Genomic DNA, 20,121 nt, shown 5'->3' on the forward strand with positions numbered 1-20,121 from the left:
GGGATCTGGCATCATTCCATCACTTGCATCTAAATTTTTTTAGACTTTCAGAGGCTTGTTGAGTCCAGGACAAATGAGTGACAGATGCCAGCACGTCTGGTACTTCACTCTGTTACTGGACTTGGGGATCATGAGGCATCTGCACAAGGTCAGTGTGAACATTAGATGTCATTAGTCGCAAGCACAGAAACAGTTGGCATGGGCTGAAGGGCCCATAGCACCCACCTATACTAATCCAATTTGCCACATTAGGTTCATAGCTGCCTAAGACCTGACCTGATTCGCGTGCTTATCTAGCTGCTTGGATGTTATAGGATTATCTGCCACCATCACCTCCTTGGGCAGTACATTCCAGATTCCAACCATTGTGTGTGTGTGTCCTTGTAACTGAAATACTTCTAGGTAACATCCTCTGCACCCTCTTTAGTGCAATGATATCCTTCCTATAGTGTGGCAACCAGAGCTACACATATAACTTCAGGTGTGGCCTAACTAATGTTTTAGAAAGTTATGACAAGACATCCCAGACCCCACATTCTATGCCGGAGCCACTAAAGGTAAACATCCCATATGCCTTCACGTTCTCTACCAGTGTTGCCAGTTTTTATGGAATTTGTGCATTTGTACCACAAGGTTCCTCCCCGCCATTAAGGACATATTCAAGAGGTAGTAGCTCAAGAAGGTGGCAACCATCATTTAAAGACCCTTGACATCTGGCACATGCCCTCTTCACAGTACTACCATTGGGGAGGAGGTACAGGAGCTTGAAGACTCTCACTCAGTGCTTCAGGAACAGCTTCTTCCCCTCTGCCATCAGATTTCTGAATGGTCCATGAACACTACCTCATTACTCCTCTCTTGCACTATTTATTTTTGTAACTTGTAGTAGTTTTGCCTTGCACTGTACTGCTGCTGCAAATTTCATGACATGGCAGTGATAATAAACCTGATTCTGAAGGTCACCCTGTTCATCAACACTTCATAGTATCTTACCCTTGTTTGCCCTCCCAAGATGCATTACCTTGCAATTGTCAGGATTTGTATTCCATGTGTCATTGCTGTGCCCAACTTTCTAGCCGATCTATATCGTGATGTAGCCTTGGACAACCCTCCTTGCTATCTACAAAACCAGTTGTTGGGTCATCTGCAACCTTGCCAATTATACTTCCTACATCTGCATCCAAGTTGGAAACATGAATCACAAACATTAATGGTCCCAGTACTGACCCTTGTCAGGAAAACAGTCCACCACCACCATCCTCTACCTCCTATTGCTAAGCCAATTTTGGATCCACTTTGCCACCTTGCCCTGGATTCCATTGACCAACCTACCTTGAGGAACCTTGTCAAGGTAGATGTAAAGTGCAAGTTCTAAAGGTAAACCTTAAATCTGAAATGGACTTGATTTGTTTAACACCAATGTTGTTTGCTAAACTCTTAGTATTTTGGAATCTGTTGACGTATTTTCACAAGACCTTATTTTTACTGACTGTTAAAACACTCTCATGTAGAGTGAATTAATAATATCACAAATGTTGAGGTTGGAAATCTTGTAAAATCAAAAGGCTATTGGAAAATAGCTTCATTAGTGGGAAAACTACTGGATGAACAGCAGAAATATACCTTTAAGCCAGAGTTCTACTAGTTTCTGATGTATACTTCTAATTGTGATCTTTGCCCACTTTGGATTCAGTAACCTTCCAGATTCAGAGGGTTTCATCTTCACCAAAACTCCTATCTTCTACAATCCAACAGAATAATTCTTGAAATCTGTGGTTCCTCCTGTCCATCAATTTACTTTGATAGTATACTTGCCTTTTAATTAAAAATCTAGTGCCTTTTAATTAAAAATCTAGTGCCCCTTCTTATTCTATCTTCCATTTTGTCACCAAATTAATTTGTTTAAATTTAAGAGGTTTGTCTGAATTATGAAATTGTTCATTACAAATGGTACTGAATAATTTCAATCTTTTTACCTGAAGTAGATGTTCCAAATTGAATTTTGCTTATATGCAATAAGCTATAACTATTTCAAGTGTTTGAAGACCTTCTTCATTTTAATTGGTTATCACTATTGCTATTAAATCTTCTTTATAGAAAGGGTTCATTGAGTTTATACTTGAGCATTATGCTGACTTTTCCAAAATGTATTACTATCACAATGCTGCTTTTGTTTAGTTAGTCTTTGTGCATAGGCCCATCTTTGGGGATGGGAGCAGGATTTGGTTTTAGCAACTTCTTTTTCTTCTTTTTTTTCAATCTCCACCAACCCCACCCAAAAAAGTATTATTGTCCGTAGGGGCTCCAAGATTAGACTTTATCTTGGAATGCAATGCAAAATTGCATGAGTTCATTGTATGAAAATTTGCCTGTTCTTCTCTAGATGAAATGAGAGCATTGTACAGCAGATGAATGGTCCCATGTCATGGAAAGTAAAATTTGCAACTACTCTACTTCAGCTTGTTTTGCTGATAACTCAACTCAAAGTTTGCTCTCATAAAGCTACTTCTTGCATTCACAATCAAAGTCGAATTTTTATGCTAGGTATTTATGGGATGGTGGATGTCTTGAGATTTGTGTGAAATACTGATGCATGACCCAAACTAAGTAGTATGTTTGCAGGGCAAGGACTGGGGAAAGAAGGTGGATAATGGAGAAGCTATCTTCGGTGAGAAGTTTTGCTTTTCAAAAACAAACTTCCTCATCAAGAAGAGGAATGAAACTTTCCATATTAGGCATTCATTTAACAACATCCAAAATTCCTAACTTAGATGTAGCACAGCCAGAGTAAAGCTCTGTTCTACCGTATTGTTGTATAAATTTAAGAAATTTATTGCATCACTGTGACATTATTCTAGTTCCCATATCAGTCATCCTGGGTAAGATTGCCAAATTAAAGACTGTTCTGTACACAGCTGCTTGCGATGAGTTAGATTGAGATTGCCCAAATTAATTTCATACATCTGAAAATAGAAGATGATTCCTATTCTACAACTTCAGATTGGTTTCAAAATGTACCAGATATGAATGATATTGGACATCCTACATCTTTTTCTCTTGGACACACTTCTCTCCCCACCTCATGTTTGGTACAGACACAATAGTCTGTTTTCTTGCGCAAGTGGTCATTTGCAAGTAGCTGAGGAAGCATTCTGGGAAGTTATACATTTGTTTAGTTTCAGAGTAAAGTCTGTTTTTGGTTGGACTTCCCAAAAAAATGGTGGCATAGCCAGAGCTACTTGTTACCTTCCCCCCTCTATTATTCTAATGAGTGTGAGCACATGACATTCACTCTATTTTGTATATTTTTCCAAGACTATCCTTTTTTGCCTGTAATAGTGAATTGCATTGCTTTGTATCTTAACCTAGAGAATGCTGTTCATTTCACCCCTGTTTGTACAATTTGGCCTGGTGACTCAGCAGCCACATCATTGTAGGTTTTGTGTAAAGTACAAATATTGGAATAATATACAGGCAGATTTCTCATTTTATGTATGGGGCCCCTCAATTTTTTTTTGTACGAGTTTAACTGAAGTGTCAAATTATTCTGTTCTATCCCTTGAAATTAAGGAAACCACTTTCTTTTGCAACTTGCATATATTCTAGGTAACTCAGCAGGATGTAAGAAAAGAGAATCCACTACAGTTTAAATTTAGGGCAAAGTTCTTTCCAGAAGATGTGTCTGAGGAGTTGATCCAAGAAATTACACAACGTCTATTCTTCTTACAAGTAAAGGAGGGTATTCTAAATGATGAAATCTACTGTCCACCAGAAACTGCAGTCCTGCTTGCTTCATATGCTGTCCAAGCCAAATATGCGGATTTTAACAAAGAGGTCCATAAATCAGGTTATTTGGCCAGTGATCGACTTCTTCCCCAGCGGTAAGTAGCATTGAGGTTCTGTGGTGTATTTTGGTATTGAGCAACTGCTACTGCGTGTAAAATAAACAAGTTTTTTACTCCTCAAGTTATAGTTCTGCATCACAGTCAAACACTTGTATGGGTGGTGGATATCAAAAGAAATCCAATTAGAAAAGGATATTTTAAAATTGCGTTCTGTCCATGTAATAGGTATTGAAATGCTTGCTTAGAGTTCAAAGCCAAAGCTCGTTGGTGGCCCCAGGTGAATTAATAAGATAAGGTTTATTTATTAGTCACATGTACATCAAAACACAGTGAAATGCATCTTTGCGTAAAGTGTTCTAGGGGCAAGTGTTGCCACGCTTCCAGCACCAATGTAGCATGCCCACAACTTCCTAATCTGTACGTCTTTTGGAATGTGGGAGGAAACCCACGCAGAAACGGGGAGAACGTACAAACTCCTTACAGACAGCGGCCAGAATTGAACCTGGGTCGCTGGTCCTGTAATAACTTTATGCTAACTGCTACACTACTGTGTCTACTTCACGATCCTGAATACAACCAGTTTGGACAATTACATTGGTCTGTCAGAGCAAATTGAAGAGAAGAAAAACACTATGATATTGGAGGAACTCAGCAGGCCAGGCAGCATCTGTGGAGAAAAGCAGGCGGTCAACGTTTCAGGTCAGAACCCTTGTTCAGGACTGAAGCTAGGAAAAGGGGAAGCCCAATATATAGGAGGGAAAAGCAGAGCAGTAATGGGTGGACAGGAGGGAAGGTGGGGTGGGCATAAGGTGGTGATGGGTAGATGCCAGTAAGAGATGGTGATAGGCAGGTGTGGGGGAAGGAGGGGAGAGCAGATCCTCTGGGGGGGGGGGGGGGGTAGAATGGGTCAATGGTATGGAGGGGTAGAAAAGAGGCTAGGAAAAGGAAAAAGAGAGGCATGGTGGGTGTGAGGGTTACTTAAAGTGGAAGAATTCAATGTTCATGCCATTAAGCTGCAAGGTTCCAAGATGGAAAATGAGGTGCTGTTTCTCCAGTTTGCACTTGGAATTCTCCTGACAATGGAGGAGGCAGAGGACTGATATCTGTGATAGAGGGAGAGTTGAAGTGACTGGCACGGGAAATGCAGATCGTGGTTACAGACGGAGCGCAGGTGTTCTCCAAAACGGTCACCTAGTCTGCGTTTCCTCCCGCCAATATGGAGGCCGCCACACTTGGAGCACCAAATGCAGTAGATGATATTAAGGGAGGTGCAGGTAAATCTGTCTCACCTGAAAAGGACTGTTTGGGTCCCTGGATGGAGTGGGTGTAGGGGCAGGTGTTGCACCTATGGTGGGGGCAGTGGAAAGTTCCTGGGGTGGGACCAGGATGGGTGGGGAGGAGTGAACTTAGGGAGTTGCAGAGTGGTCCCTGCAAAAGGCAGAAATGGGGAGGGGAAGATATGTTTGGTGGTCGGGTCCCATTGGAGACTAGGTGACTGTTTCACAAAACACCTGCGCTCGGTCCATATCTGCAACTCCCCATTGCCAGTCACTTCAACTCCATCTCCCCCTCTATCACAGATATCAGCCCTCTGCCTTCATGGCTAGGAGAATTCCAAGTGCAAACTGAAGGAACAGCACCTCCTTTTCCATCTTGGAACCTTGCAGCCAAACGGCATGAAATTTGAATTCTCCCACTTTAAGTAACCACCTGCTCCACACCCACCATGCCCCATTCCTTCCCTTTCCTAGCCTATTTTTTTTCTACTCCATACCTTTAACCTATTCCCCGGTGGATCTGCTCTCCACTCCTCCCCTGCACCTGCCTGTCGCTATCATTTGCCTGCATCTACCTATCACCATCTTGTGCCCACCCTGCCTCCCCTCTTTTGTCCATCTCCTACTGCTCTGCTTTTCCCTCCCTCCACCACCGCCCCCCACCCCCCCTTCCTATCTTCAGTCCTGAAGAAGGGTCCTGATCTGAAACGTTGACTGCCTGCTTTTCTCCACAGATGCTGCCTGATCTTCTGAGTTCCTCCAGCGTCTTTAGTCCTTTGTTTCTCAAATTGACGAGAATCATACCACTTTCCCAGTTGATAACTGCCAAAGTTGTTATCATCCAGCTATATCCTGACATCTTTCAGACTAATATGGAAGGAGATTCTGATGTAATTGTTGGTTTTGTGGTGGAGACTTTTTCAAATGTTTGTTACACAGGTAATTGAGAATTAAATTTATTTTTAAATCCATTCTACCATCCATTATACAGTGATAATGGAGGTTGTTGACCGATTACATATAATCAAGATTTTTTTCCTCTCATCATAGGAGTTTGTTTTAAATGATCCCATGGAAATGAAAAAATCTATGGCAATAGATCCTAATAGATGTGACGTGGAGTTGTATTTAATTGAATCTTCCCAATATCTTCCAAGACACTGAATTCTCTGGTATATTCTTAATAGTTTCTATCCCTTTCATATGGATATGACATTTTGTTGATAATGCAAAATAGTAGAATTCATAGAAATTTAGTTTGAAAGACACAATACTCAATGCAATTTGAGTTTTTTGAATTTCAAATTACATTTAAAACCTGCATTAAGCCGTGAACTATGCCATGATTTCCACTCTCAATTCCTTATAATTGGTTGGGGGTGGTGGGGGGTGGGGATGAGGAGAATAAACTTCTAAATGTTCTTCATATCCTTGATATCCCCAAGTGCTTTCAGCTAATTAAGTACTTGAAGATGGAATTGATCACTGGATATCCTACCCTTGGGCTAGTTTTCTTTTTGGGTTTACCCTGAATCCCCACAGCTTCAGTTTGAAACTTTTGTGTAGAATTTTATTACAGGTCTTTGTATCCTTTATTCAGAGGAGTGCTAGGCTGAACATTCTCTTCTCACAAATGTCAATAACATCTAACTGGGCATGCATTTCTTTTTGTATCACTGCATGCAGAAGTGTTTAACTTGTGCGATATTTAGACTAATATGCACAAAATGTTCATTAACTTTTTCATTTTTTTGATGTCAACATTGAATAATTCAATTACAAATTGATCTCTTGCTTCCAGAAGATCTATTTTGAAATTCCTTCAAAAGGCTCCTTTTTTTTGGCAGGGGTCAACATGGTCAAAAACAAAGGTTGGCATCTTTTCCAGCATCTTTGTGATTAGGGCACCAACACATTGGCAAGCAAAGTATTGTGGGGCATTGTATGGCAAAAAAAATTCTTGAGCATGATTCGTGTCAATGGTTATCATTGCTTTCTCCTCTTTTTTTCCCTTTCCCAAGTAAAGCATCTTAGAAGTTTTCATTTAACTGGTCTGTTGGAAAGGCATATGTTTACTGCACCAAAGATCACCTAACTCTCTGCTGTGTTGAAACTGCCAGCTATTGTTTAAAATGTTAGTGATTCTTTGCATTGTTCTATCAGTTCAGATGTTTTATAAATGCGAAGGCTTGGAGTGGTGCATTCTTGAGACCATATCTTAAAAAAAAGCATGTGTTGGACTGATGCTGTTTAATAGCTGGAATAGCAGATGATAATAGGTGTAAAACATCTGAACAACCATATCAACTTTCTCTTTTAACAAAGGTGTGGCGAAAGCTTTGTTGGGGAATGGTAATGGATTAGGTAGAAGAATTGATGACCTGCATTTCAGAGGGGAAAAGTTGTCAATCCCAAATGTTTGTCCTTTTTAAATTTGGCTAGAGAAGAAATAGCAGGAGCCCTGGCTGAGAAATTTGCATCATCATTAGCAACAGGTGAAGTGCTGGAAGACCGGAGGGTGGCTGATGTTGTGCCTTTATGTAAGAAGGGCTACAAAGAAAGACCAGTAAGCCTCCTATCTGTGGTAGGTAAGTTACTAGAGGGGATTCTGAGGGATAGGATGTACGTGCATTTGGAAAGACTGGGTAATTAGTGATAGTCAGCACAGCTTTATGTATGGGAGATCATGTCTCATGAATTTGAGTTTTTTTGAAGGAGTAACCAAGAAGATTGAGGGCAGGGTGGTAGATGTAGTCTATATTGACTTCATAAGGTTCTGCGTGGTAGGCTGCATTGAAAGTTGGCTTGAATGGGACCCAGGGAAAGCTAGCTAATTGGATACACAATTGGCTTGGTAGGAAGCAGAGGGTGATGGTGAAAGGTTGTTTTTCAGACTGGAGGTCTATGATTACTGGTGTTCCTCCAGTCGGTGCTAGGCCCACTGCTATTTGTCATCTATATCAATGATTTGGATGAGAATGTACAAGGCATGGTTAGTGAGTTTGCAGATGATGCTAAAATAGGTGTCGTAGATGGTAAAGATTGGAAGGATCCTGATCAACTGGGTAACTGGGCTGAGGAATGGTAAATGAGTTTAATTTGGATAAGTGAGGTGTTGCATTTTGGGAAGACAAATCAGGGTAGGGCTTTCACAGTAAATGCTAGGGCCCTGGGAAGTGTTGTAGAACAGAGGGACCTAAGAGCACAAGTATGTGTTCACTGAAAGTACAGGGTGCTGAAGGTGGCTTTTTGCACATCGGCTTTCATCTGTCAGATGTTGATGTATGCTGCAGTTTTACAAGACATTGGTGAGGCTGCATTTGGAATGTTGTTCTGTGATGGTCAACTTGCTATTGAGAAAAATGCCATTAAGCTAGAAAGAGTGCAGAGGAGATTTAAGAGGATAGAAACAGAAACATAGAAAAACCTACAGCACAATTCAGGCCCTTCGGCCCACAAAGCTGTGCTGAACATGTCCCTAGCCTAGAAATTACTAGGCTTACCCATAGCCCTTCATTTTTCTCAGATCCATGTACCTATCAAACAGTCTCTTAAAAGACCCTATCGTATCCACTTCCACCACCGTTGCTGGCAGCCCATTCCACGCGCTCACCACTCTGAGTAAAAAAAAAACTTACCCCTGACATCTCCTCTATACCTACTCCCTAGCACCTTAAACCTATGTCCTCTTGTGGCCACCGTTTCAGCCCTGGGGAAAAGCCTCTGACTATCCACCCGATCAATGCCTCTCATCATCTTGTATACCTCTATCAGGTTCCCCCTCATCCTTCATCATTCCAAGGAGAAAAGGCCGAGTTCCCTCAACCTGCTTTCATAAGGTATGCTCTGCATTCCGGGCAGCACCCTTGTAAATCTCCTCTGCACCCTTTTCTATGGCTTCCACATCCTTCCTGTAGTGAGGTGACCAGAACTGAGCACAGTACTCCAAGTGGGGTCTAACCAGGGTCCTATATAGCTGCAACAATACCTCTTGGCTCCTAAATTCAATTCCACGATTGATGAAGGACAATACACCATATGCCGCCTTAACCACAGAGTCAACCTGCACAGCCACTTTGAGCGTCCTATGGACTCGGACCCCAAGATCTGTCTGATCCTCCACACTGCCAAGAGTCCTACCATTAATACTACACTCTACCATCCTATTTGACCTACCAAAATGAACCACTTCACACTTATCTGGGTTGAACTGCATCTGCCACTTCTCAGCCCAACTTTGCATGTTGCAGGGATTCAAGGAACGGTGTTATGGAGAGAGTTTGAGCAGGTTGGGACTTTATTCATTGGGGCATAGGAGAACAAGGGGTGACCTTAGAGGTGTATAAAATCATGAGGGTCAGGGTGAATGTGCATGGTCTTTTTCCCAGGGTTGGGAAATCGAGAAAGAAAGGGCATAGGTTTAGGGTGAGAATGGAGAGATTTAGTAGGAACCTGAGGGGCAGGCAATATTTTCACTCAGAGGATGGTCTGTATGTGGAATGAGCTGCCAGAGGAAGTGGTTGAGGCAAGTATATTAACAACATTTAAAAGGCACTTGGACAGGTGCATGGATAGGTAAGGTTTAGAGGGATGTGGGCAAATGGGACTAGCTTGGACGGGAAGCTTGGTTAATGTGAACCAGTGGGCCGAAGGGCCTGTTTCTGTGCTGTATGACTCTGACTTGCTACTCTACGTTCTTGAATTAGTAAAATATGAACTCTATTTGTAGATGTGATGTAGATAGCCGTGGAGTGGTGTAATGTGAAAGAGGTCGGACTTCCTTCAAACTTTGTGCTGCTCCAATAAAATAAGCTGAGAATTTAACAACTCTCCCAAGTGGGCAGCAATGAAACTTTCAACCTTTGCTTGAAAGTACTGTAGTGTATTTAATTGTTTGATGCATTCTTATTCTTAATCCATGTTTCTTTCAGTATATTATAGTGTTCAACATTTTGATGCAGGTTCTGAATTCCCTTGGTCTGATTGTTTTGAAATGTATTTGCTATTGTAGATTCAAAGTTGATTGAACTGCTTCTGTATGGTGAAAACCTAAAGTTGGAGTTTTTTTTAAGATTTCGCATTCTGGCAGTTAAACAGATATTGAAAAGTATTTTAACTGCAAGACATCAAGCTTGTACTTGTTGAGCCTGTTTTACTACATGGAATTAATATTACTTTATTGCTTGAGGTCTCAAAGATTTTGGATGCAGAATTAATATATTAATGAGCAATGTTAAACTTTTAAAAGAAAATGTAGTCTCGATGCCTTTCATGTTTGTACTACATGTTCTTAGTGTCTTGGAACAGCATAAGTTGACAAAAGAACAGTGGGAAGACAGGATACAGACATGGCATGAAGAACATCGAGGAATGCTGAGGTAATGCTCATTACATGTGCTTTACAATCGCATTTGTGTCCTGAAGTGCCTGAAAGAATTAGATGTGTTCTGCTCTGGTCTCTCACTTGATGTATCTTAAGTGGGCTCTTCTTAGTTGGAACATCATAAACCTTCTATTCCTGCTTTTTGTGAATAATTTTAACTGGAATATAGAAAATAATTTAGAGACATATATATTATGACAACTTAATCTACGAGATCTTCCATTCCAGCTCCCTATTTAGAATATGCTATTTATACATTGCATTGACCTCCATGTGTAATGTTTGTAATTTCTGTAGTTTAAAGCAATGGAAACTATATTTCTGTACTAGGTGAATGCTTAGCCAACATTGGAAGTATCACCTTTACACTTTGTATGCCAAAGAGATTACACAGGATGTGTTTATAAAATGACCCATGATAGAGGTTTAACTGATAATCCAAGTACATGAATCCACGTTTGAATAAATGCAGAAATGAAGGAAATAACTTCAATAGACATGAAAAGTAAAGGAATGTGAATATGCAACAGTAATATGTTTGAAAGATTTTTGGAGGTTTGAAAAAGGCTGGTAGCAGTAAAATTTAAAAACAAGAAATTTGTCTGCTTCAGTGAACAAATGTATTGAGACACAAAATCATGCCACAGGTAGCAAGATGTTTGTAGGCAGCAGACAGTTTTAAGATTGGCAGTAGGCACCCTCACTCCACCAATATCTGCAACTTTTACTATAAAGGATAAAAGCCAATGTAAACTTTGCACCAGGATTCTCTAGTTGGACACAGCAGAAACGCATAACTTGTAATGTCCACAGTGTGTATAAAGCTATTTTGCTATTCCGTATAATCTTTAGTAACTTTGCAAATGTTCAGCATCTTGATGAAGTACATCATAGGCAATTTAGCCACCCCCCCTTCACCCCACCCCACCCCACCCCACCCCAAACTGCATTTTCAGGATGTCCGGGCACAAAGATGTTACTAGATCACTTAGTTATAAAGGGGGCTGGATTAATTAGGGTTGTGTCAAATCCGGGAGTCAATTGATTCAATTAATGACTGGTCTGCCATGCCTAGTTTCTTGATTGAGAGTACCATGGAACAATTATTTTAACTTTACTCTTAATAGGGAAGATTCAATGATGGAATACCTCAAGATTGCTCAAGATCTTGAAATGTATGGTGTGAATTACTTTGAAATCAAGAATAAGAAGGGAACAGAGTTGTGGCTTGGTGTTGACGCTCTTGGACTTAACATCTATGAACATGACGATAAGTAAGATCATGAACTATATTTGAATGTGACATAATTGTTGCACCTGTAATAGATGCGGAGTGAAATTTCTTTCACTGAAAGTTCGATGTAGGGTTAAGAACATCACTAAGTGACATGCTACTGAGTGTAATTTTGACTTGCTCATTTTTTGATTGTCTATTGCTATCCTTTCCAATCAATGAGCATGCTGAGGACAACTCTTCCCAATCTTTCCCATTTATTCTTTACTGCCTCCTTGAACAGTGCCAGATGATCAACAATCCCTGACCTTGGATTTCACACCAGAACATCTGCTTGCTGTTGAGTGTGCCCTTGATATTCATGATTGCATTGACATCATGGCTTGGACATAATTCATGAAGTCCCTCTCATTCCAGTACTTGGCACCATCTGATGCCCAAAAACCATAGTGGTAATATGGCCTTAATCACCTAATTGCATATTTTTTCATATTATTCTTCTGGCATCAGATTCCCCACCTTGTCTTTTTAAACATCCTTGTTCCATCTCCCTCCCTAGATTTGAGTTTTGTTTTTGTTCCTTTTTCCCTGTGCATCATGCAACTTGGCTTTTTCCTCTTTTCATCTTAACTTGTCCAATATCTAGATTTGTGTCCTGTCTTTATTTTTGTTTCTCCCCTCATACCACCGCTGCACGGTTACTACCAACTCCATAGGTAACCAGTCTTTTGACCAGTACCACATCAGTTCCATCCACTGTTTCTACTCATTGTATTTCTCCGCTTCAGTCCATCTTTATCTTTGAAACTCTCTTCTGTGAACTTGCCTAGGTGACTTTCAGCTCTAGTTTCCTTTGGGCTCATTAGTCCAGAATGACGCCATCCTTGATTCAAATCTGGCTTGCAAGTGGTTTGGTTATACAGTAGATCCTGTACCCTTTCAGTTTCTCCTCTGCACATTACTGTACTGAGATTTGCACTCAGCTTCCTTTTCTGTTTCCAATAAACTTTGGACTTCACACCTACACCTGCCTTCCTCTCCCATCCCTCCCGTCCTGTCAAAGCAGAAAATTATTTCAGTCTGTAGCAGAGCAAATAAAAGATCATCTGGAGATGTTTGTCCTCCAAAATATTGGGGAGTGGGGTGGGGAAATGAATATTGACTAGTAGTGTAAATTACAGATGGCCTTTCTGTTGTCAAAGAATTACAGATGTCCTGCTTTGTAGAGCTATATTTGGGAAACATTGAATTATATTTTGAAAAATGTTTTTGAAGGAATTGTACATAAAAATTGCTCTCAAATACAAACAGTAGTCTCAAGGGAAAAAGTGCAGGCCTCGCTTCTATTTGGTGTAACAAAGTCTGAATACTCTTCTCCAATGCAGTTTATTTTTGCTCAACAGATTGACACCAAAAATAGGATTTCCTTGGAGTGAAATAAGAAATATATCCTTTAATGACAAAAAGTTTGTCATAAAACCTATTGATAAGAAGGCACCTGTAAGTATTTATTACTTGTCATACTAGTTCTTGGAATCAAATATCAGTTACAAATATTTTTGAATTTGAATTTTAATAAACATGAACATAATACAATATTGTGTTATGAATTCACCAATCCCTCCTAATGTGTTCTTTTGGGAACAGAACATTTAGTACCTCTTATGGCAAAGTAGGCATTATAATTTGGGTTAGCTGCTGTACCTTTTCCTCATTTGATCAGAACTTTGTTTTGAGAATCAAAACATAATTGAATGCTGAGGACAAGAGCGCATGATCAAGAATTTACTGCTTTACTTTTCAAAAACTTAATATGACAATTAATTTGGAATAAAATCTTGTTTGGATAAGAGAATGCCTCATGTCATATTAAAGTCTTGATTTTAACAAGCTACAATCTTGGAACTTTGCACCACTGAGGCCATTTACCCCTTTGTCTAAGGTGGTCAAGAAAAAGGCTATGTTGATCACAATTTCAAGCTTTTGGTTTGTAGCCTTGAAGGTTGTGACCTAAGTGCTTTTCTAGTCAAAAGAACAAGTGCAAGCTTTTGATCAAGGTCAGGTGCGTCAGATTGTCTACCGCATTGCTGGGGCTCTGAGTGGTGACGCAAACGTATGAATTAGAAGCAGAAGTAGACCATTAGCTGACCTGATTGTCACCTTAACTCTGTACTCCTGGTCTCTCCCTGATGATCTTTTACCATCTTTCTTATCAAGAATCTATTTCTGCCCTAAACACGCATCCAAAGACACTCTTCCTCAAAGACTCAAGACCCTAATGATAATTCACCCCATCTGCCTTTAATGGGTGACCCCTGATTTCTAAAGAGTGGTCCCTAGTCATGGTTGTACAGTTCTGAAACGGGCCCTTTGGCCCACTATGTCCTTGCCAAATATAAAATCCCATCTATGCAAATCCCACTTACCAGCACTTGCTCTAGATACTTTGAGAGGAAACATTTCCTCTCCACATCTCCTCTATCAAGACCACTCGTGATCATATTTCAATCCAGTCTCCCCTTGCTCTTCTAAACTCTAGCAGATACAAGCCTAGCTTGTTCAACCTTGCTTCTAGGAAATTGCTAAACTAAATCGGTGCCAGTGTGAAAGAAACTTTAAACTTGGTATCTCTAGTGAATTTCTGAACTTTTAATGTATTTGTCTAATTTTTTCCTACATTTGCTTAATAACTAAAATTGTACAGTGGAGCTTTGTCATAATTCTTCATATTAAGAATTGAGGGAGGAGTAGCATTTGTCAATCTGTGGTAACCTGGTGAAGCTACAACACAGGATCATGTGCTAAGTACGTGTAGTAGACAGCTAAACAATCCCACAACTAACAGATTGGATCAAAGCTCTGTGGTTGTGCTACTTTTAATCAGTCTTGTGAACATTTAAATACCTAATGGGAAGAGGTGCCAGTAATGTCACCATCCTTCATGATGGCTGGGACCAAACTGTTTTAGACAAGGCTGAAGTGCTTTCAGCCATGTTTGCCCAGAAGTTTTGAGTGAATGATCCATCCTGGCTTCTTCTTCAGGCCCCCACCATTGCACAGAAACCTGTCTCATGCCAAGTTGATTTGTTTGATATCCCAATATCGAGAACTGGCTGACAGCATTGGATACAGCAAAGGACCAGGCAAGATCATTATAGTAGTACTGAATGCATGTACTCCAGAACTACCACTAGTTGTTAGTCACAACTAACCCCTTCCTCCCACAAATCCCTCTACTTTAAATTCCTCCATATGCTTATCTAGTAATTGCTTGAATTTGACCAATGTACCTGCCTCCACCACCACCCCAGGCAGTGCATTCCATGCCCCAACCACTCTCTGGGTTAAAAAAAAACCTCCCTCTATCTCCCTTGAACTTCCAACCCATTACAAGAGGGCACGGCTTTAAAGTATTGAGCATTGGTGCCCTGGGAAAGAGGTGCTGGCTGTCTACTCTATCTATTCCTCTTAATATTTTGTATACCTCTATCATGTCTTCTCTCATCCTCCTTCTCTCCAAATAGTAAAGCCCCAGCTCCCTTAGTCTCTCCTCATAATGCATACTCTCTGAACCAGGCAGCATCCTGGTAAATCTCCTCTGCACCCTTTCCAATGCTTCCACATCCTTCCTATAATGAGGCGACCAGAACTGGACACAGTACTGCAAGTGTGGTCTAACCAGAGTTACGTAGAGCTGCATCATTACCTTGCTGTTCTTAAACTCGATCCCATGACTTATGCTAATATCCCATAAGCTTTCTTAACTACCCTATCCACCTGTGAGGCAACTTTCAGGGATCTGTGGATATGAACCCCCAGATCCCTCTACTCCTCCACACTACCCAGAATCCTGCCATTAACTTTGTACTCCCCCTTTGAGTTTGTCCTTCCAAAGTGTACCACCTCTCACTTCTCTGGATTGAAACTCCATCTGCCACTTCTCAGCCCAGCTCTGCATCCTATCACTGTCCCTCTGCAATCTTCGACAGTCCTCCACACTATCCACACCACCACCAACCTTTTGTGTCGTCTGCAAACTTGTCAACTCGCCCTTCTATCCCCTCATCCAGGTCATTAATAAAAATCACAAAAAGTAGAGGTCCATGCTGATCATTTCAAAACATAAGTACATTGAAGTAGTACAAAGGGAAAAGCAATAACAGAATGCAGAATATAGTGTTACAGAGAGTGCAGGTAGACAAATAAGGTGTAATGACCATGATGAGGTAGATTGAGAGAGAGAATTCATTTTTATCATACAAGAGGCCCATTCCAGAGTCTTGTAACAGTGGAATAGAAGCCTTCCTTTAGTCTGCTTGTTCAAGTGCCTGTCTAAATGCCTCTTAAACACTGCTTATGTCTGCTTCCACCACCACTCCTGGCAGTGCATTCCAGCCACCTACCGCTCTGCTTTTCAAAATAAAAACTTATCTCCTTTATCCTCAACTTAAAGCTGTGTTATGTCTTCTAGTATTTAACATTACACTAGGAAAAAATCTGATTATCTACCCTATCTATGCCTCTCATAATTTTATAAACCTATATCAGGTTTCCTCTCAGCTTCCAACACTCCAGAGAAACAATCCAAGTTTTTCCAATCTCCTCTTGTAGCTAATCGTTTTTAATCCAGGCAATATCCTGGTGAACCTCTTCTACATCCTCTCCAAAGCCTCCACATCCTTCCTGTAATGGGGTGACCAGAACTGCGCACACCTTAAGTCAGCATCTTCTGGTTACCACATTGATTATATGTCCTACAATAGGGAAAACTGCTTGGGAGGTTCTGTCCACAAGACACAACAATCCAATCGAACTAATTGGTCAGTAGGCCTGCTAGCAATCATTGGCAAAATGGAGGATATCATTAACAGTGCAATCAAATGGCACTTGCTATCCAAAAACAAGCTCACTGATGCCCCCCCCCCCCCCCCCCCCCCCCTTGAGATTTCATTGTGACCATTTAGTTGCAGGCCTTGTCATAGCCTTGGTCAAAATGCGGACCAAAGGTGAGAGTGACAGGCCTTGACATCAATGGCAGCATTTGACTGAGAATATCATCAAGGAAGCCTGGTAAAACTAATATTATTTCTTGGAGTTTGGCCTTGCACAAAGGAATGTGATTGTGGTTGGAAGCTAGTTACCCAGGACATTGCTGCAGGATTTGGCTGAAGGGACCAAATATCATATTTCCATGTTAGTTGATATTAAACTTTACCTTCCACTCTGAATTCATGTGAAGTGGCTGCAAGGGGATATGGACAAGATGAGTGACCAGGCAAGAACACGGCAGATGGAATATAATGTTGCGGGGAAAGATGTGAGCTTGTACGTGGCAGAAAAAGTGTTAAATGGTGAGAAACTGGATATTGACGTTTACAAGTACATCTAGGTCCCTTTTGAACAAGTTGCCAAAGGCCAGTGTGCAAGTGCAGCAAGTAATTAAGAGGGAAAATAGTATGGTAAACTTTGAGAGGATTTGAATATGAGATTAAGGAAGTTGTTTTGGTAATACTTGGAGTACTGTGTGTAATGTTGGTCTCCTTGCCTGAGATAGAATGTTCTTGCCATACAGTGATTCACTAGATTAGCTCCAGGGATGGCATGTTTGCCATGTGAGGAGAGGTTGAGTAGGTTGGGCCTGCATTCATTAGAGCTTAGGGAACAAAAAAACAGATCTCATTGAAACATCCAAAATATAGGGAGGGATCCTTCTGGTTAAGGAGTTTAAAACCAGTAAGCATGTTTTCAGAATAAAGGCTAGGCTATTTAAGTTGAAGATGAAACATTGCTCTGGAGGCTCGGTCATTATGTTCATTCAAAACAGTGATGGATTTCTGATATTAAAATCTTGAACTATGGGGTCAGTGCTGTATAAAGGTGCTGAGGTAGAAGATAGGTCATAATCTTAATGAGTGGTGGAACTGGCTCAAAGGGTGGAATAGCCTGCTCCTCCTCCTCCTCCTCCTCCTCTTAAGTTGTGTTCTTAGGTTCCTCAGGCAAAGTATTATGCTCAACCATTTTGAGCTGCTTTTGGTCCTTTCCATCAAAGTCAGAAGTAGGAATGTTTGATTAGTAGCAATGTTCAATTTCATTTGCAGCTTCTCAGAAAATGAAGCAGCCCATGTCTACTGGCAGGCATGAATTGATCAGTGGTGCAAACATTTGTCACTTAAGGTTATTGCTGGACAACAGACTTCAGCAGTGTGATCAGCAGCATTACCATTGCCCAAGTCCCCACCTACATTTTGGTGATTTACCATTGACCAGAAACTTGACTGGATCAGCCTCTCTCTAGCCAGAAGAGTGGGTCAGAGGTGTTGGTATCTTGTGACATGTGACTTTTCTCTTGACACCTTTAAAGCTTTTCCACTATTTGCAAAATGTGTCCAGAATGTGTTGGAATACCTGCCTGGATAGTGCACCTTTAACTCTCAAATTCCAGGACACAGCAGCCTACTTGATTGACACGCCAACCAGCATCTTAAACAACAATTCCTTCCTCCACCAGTGTGCCATGTATGCAGTCGTACCATCTACAGAATGCACTGCAGTTGCTTAAGATTTCTCTTAACACCATCTCCAAAATTCACGATCTCTATCACCAAGAAGAACAAGAGCAGTAGGCACTTAGTAACCCCAACCTCCCTTCAAATTGCACAACATCCTATTTTGAAAATGTATTAAGAGGAGTAGAGAGTGGCCAGCCAGTGCCTCTTTCCCAGGGCACCAATGCTCAATACAAGAGGGCATGGCTTTAAAGTAATGGGTGGGAAGTTCAAGGGAGACATCAGAGGAAGGTTTTTTACCCAAAGAGTGGTTGGGGCATGGAATGTGCTGTCTGGGGCGGTGGTGGAGGCAGCTACATTGGTCAAATTCAAGAGATTACTAGATAAGTGTATGGAGGAATTGAAATATGTGGGAGGAAGGGGTTAGATAGTCTTAAGTGAGGTTTAAAGGTTGGCACAACATTGTGGGCCGAAGGGCCTGTATTCTATTGCTGTTTTAATTAGTCTTTCATAGTCACTGGATTTAAATCCTGGAACTCCTTCCCAGAAGGACTGCAATGAGTCAAGATGGCTTGCCACCACATTTTCTAAGGCCAGAGAGGAATAGGAAATAAATGGGCAAGTTAAGTTCAATGGAGTAAAGTCCATGGCAAAATATATATAATTTAGGCATTGCTTTTTTTCCAGTTTGATTTGAGATGCTTTTTTTAAAAATTTTTTTTGTTTAGGATTTTGTATTTTATGCTCCACGTCTCCGGATCAACAAACGAATTCTAGCACTTTGTATGGGAAATCATGAACTGTACATGCGAAGGAGAAAACCTGACACTATTGAAGTACAGCAAATGAAGGCACAGGCCAGAGAAGAAAAACATCAGAAACAGTTAGAGAGGTAAATGAGAATAGTCATCTTTAAGTGACCCTGTACAATGTGGTGGCACTGATTTGACTCTTTAACCTCTCATCTCTATAAGGAGGGTGTTATTACCCTTTTGAATAATACTTTTGATAATAAACCATAAAATCCAAGTAAGCAGTTTGCAGAACTAGCATTCAAAAAGATCTGTGGTGATGCAGTACAGTAATACAGAGAAATGGATAATGATCCAGAGTCACAACGTAAGTTCTGTTCATTACAGATTTAATTTAAAAACACAATGTCAGATTAGATGACCATGGGGCTATCAGATTGTCGTATCTGGTTCACTGCTTTCTTTTAGAGAAGAAAGTCTGCACTTATCAGGTCTAGGCATGACTCCAAGAGTCTGAACTACTGAACTCTGAACTACTCTAGCTAGTCACTAGGGTAGATCCATCAGAAATTGGAAGGTGGCAATTAACCACCTGGCAACTAAATATTGGCCTTGTCTGTCCAGCCTGTGAACCCACCCGCCCTGCTGGTTGTATCAGGCTTTGTCAGCAAGTTATCTGATAGCATTCCTCATGTACAGTTATTTGTGCTTGCAAAGGGGGGGGGGGGGGGGGGGTGCGAGACAGACACAGAACTGAATCTGACCATGTGACTTGGTGAGAGATCAAGGGCATGGCTGCAGAAATTGGTGCTTGGATGCTTCAACAGCAGGAAGACAATTCGAGGCCTGGCAGCTGTGCCATTTAAATATTGTCAAAGAAATGCATAGAGTTGGGTACAAGTGCTGCACAGCTGAAGTAACAGTGAATGAAGCCTTGAATGGAGAAGATTTCTCAAGCAGTCAAGGCTTTGCAGAGTTTTGAAAATTAATATCTTGCAATCGAATATTCTTGAGGGCTGGATATTGTTTCTACCTCTGGCCACAAATTGACTGCAGTATAAATTGCAGACTATCCAGTTTCTGCATGCCATTCATTAATCTTTGTCACTCTCATTTTTTTTGTA

General features: G+C 40.9%; 1 protein-coding gene across 5 annotated transcripts in view; it reads left to right on the forward strand.

Annotated features, from left to right (window-relative positions):
• The window catches only part of LOC127576225 (radixin), a 97,277-nt gene that overhangs the window by 63,877 nt on the left and 13,279 nt on the right, over positions 1-20,121 (forward strand). For all 5 annotated transcript variants that reach the window (XM_052026665.1, XM_052026667.1, XM_052026663.1 and 2 more), the window contains exons 5-9: positions 3,607-3,881; positions 10,417-10,500; positions 11,633-11,779; positions 13,143-13,239; positions 18,974-19,137. In XM_052026665.1, coding sequence (XP_051882625.1) covers positions 3,607-3,881; positions 10,417-10,500; positions 11,633-11,779; positions 13,143-13,239; positions 18,974-19,137 — 767 coding nt within the window. The remainder of the gene's footprint in view (positions 1-3,606; positions 3,882-10,416; positions 10,501-11,632; positions 11,780-13,142; positions 13,240-18,973; positions 19,138-20,121) is intronic.

Source organism: Pristis pectinata, chromosome 11, assembly GCF_009764475.1.
Source record: "Pristis pectinata isolate sPriPec2 chromosome 11, sPriPec2.1.pri, whole genome shotgun sequence".
Lineage (NCBI taxonomy): Eukaryota > Metazoa > Chordata > Chondrichthyes > Rhinopristiformes > Pristidae > Pristis > Pristis pectinata.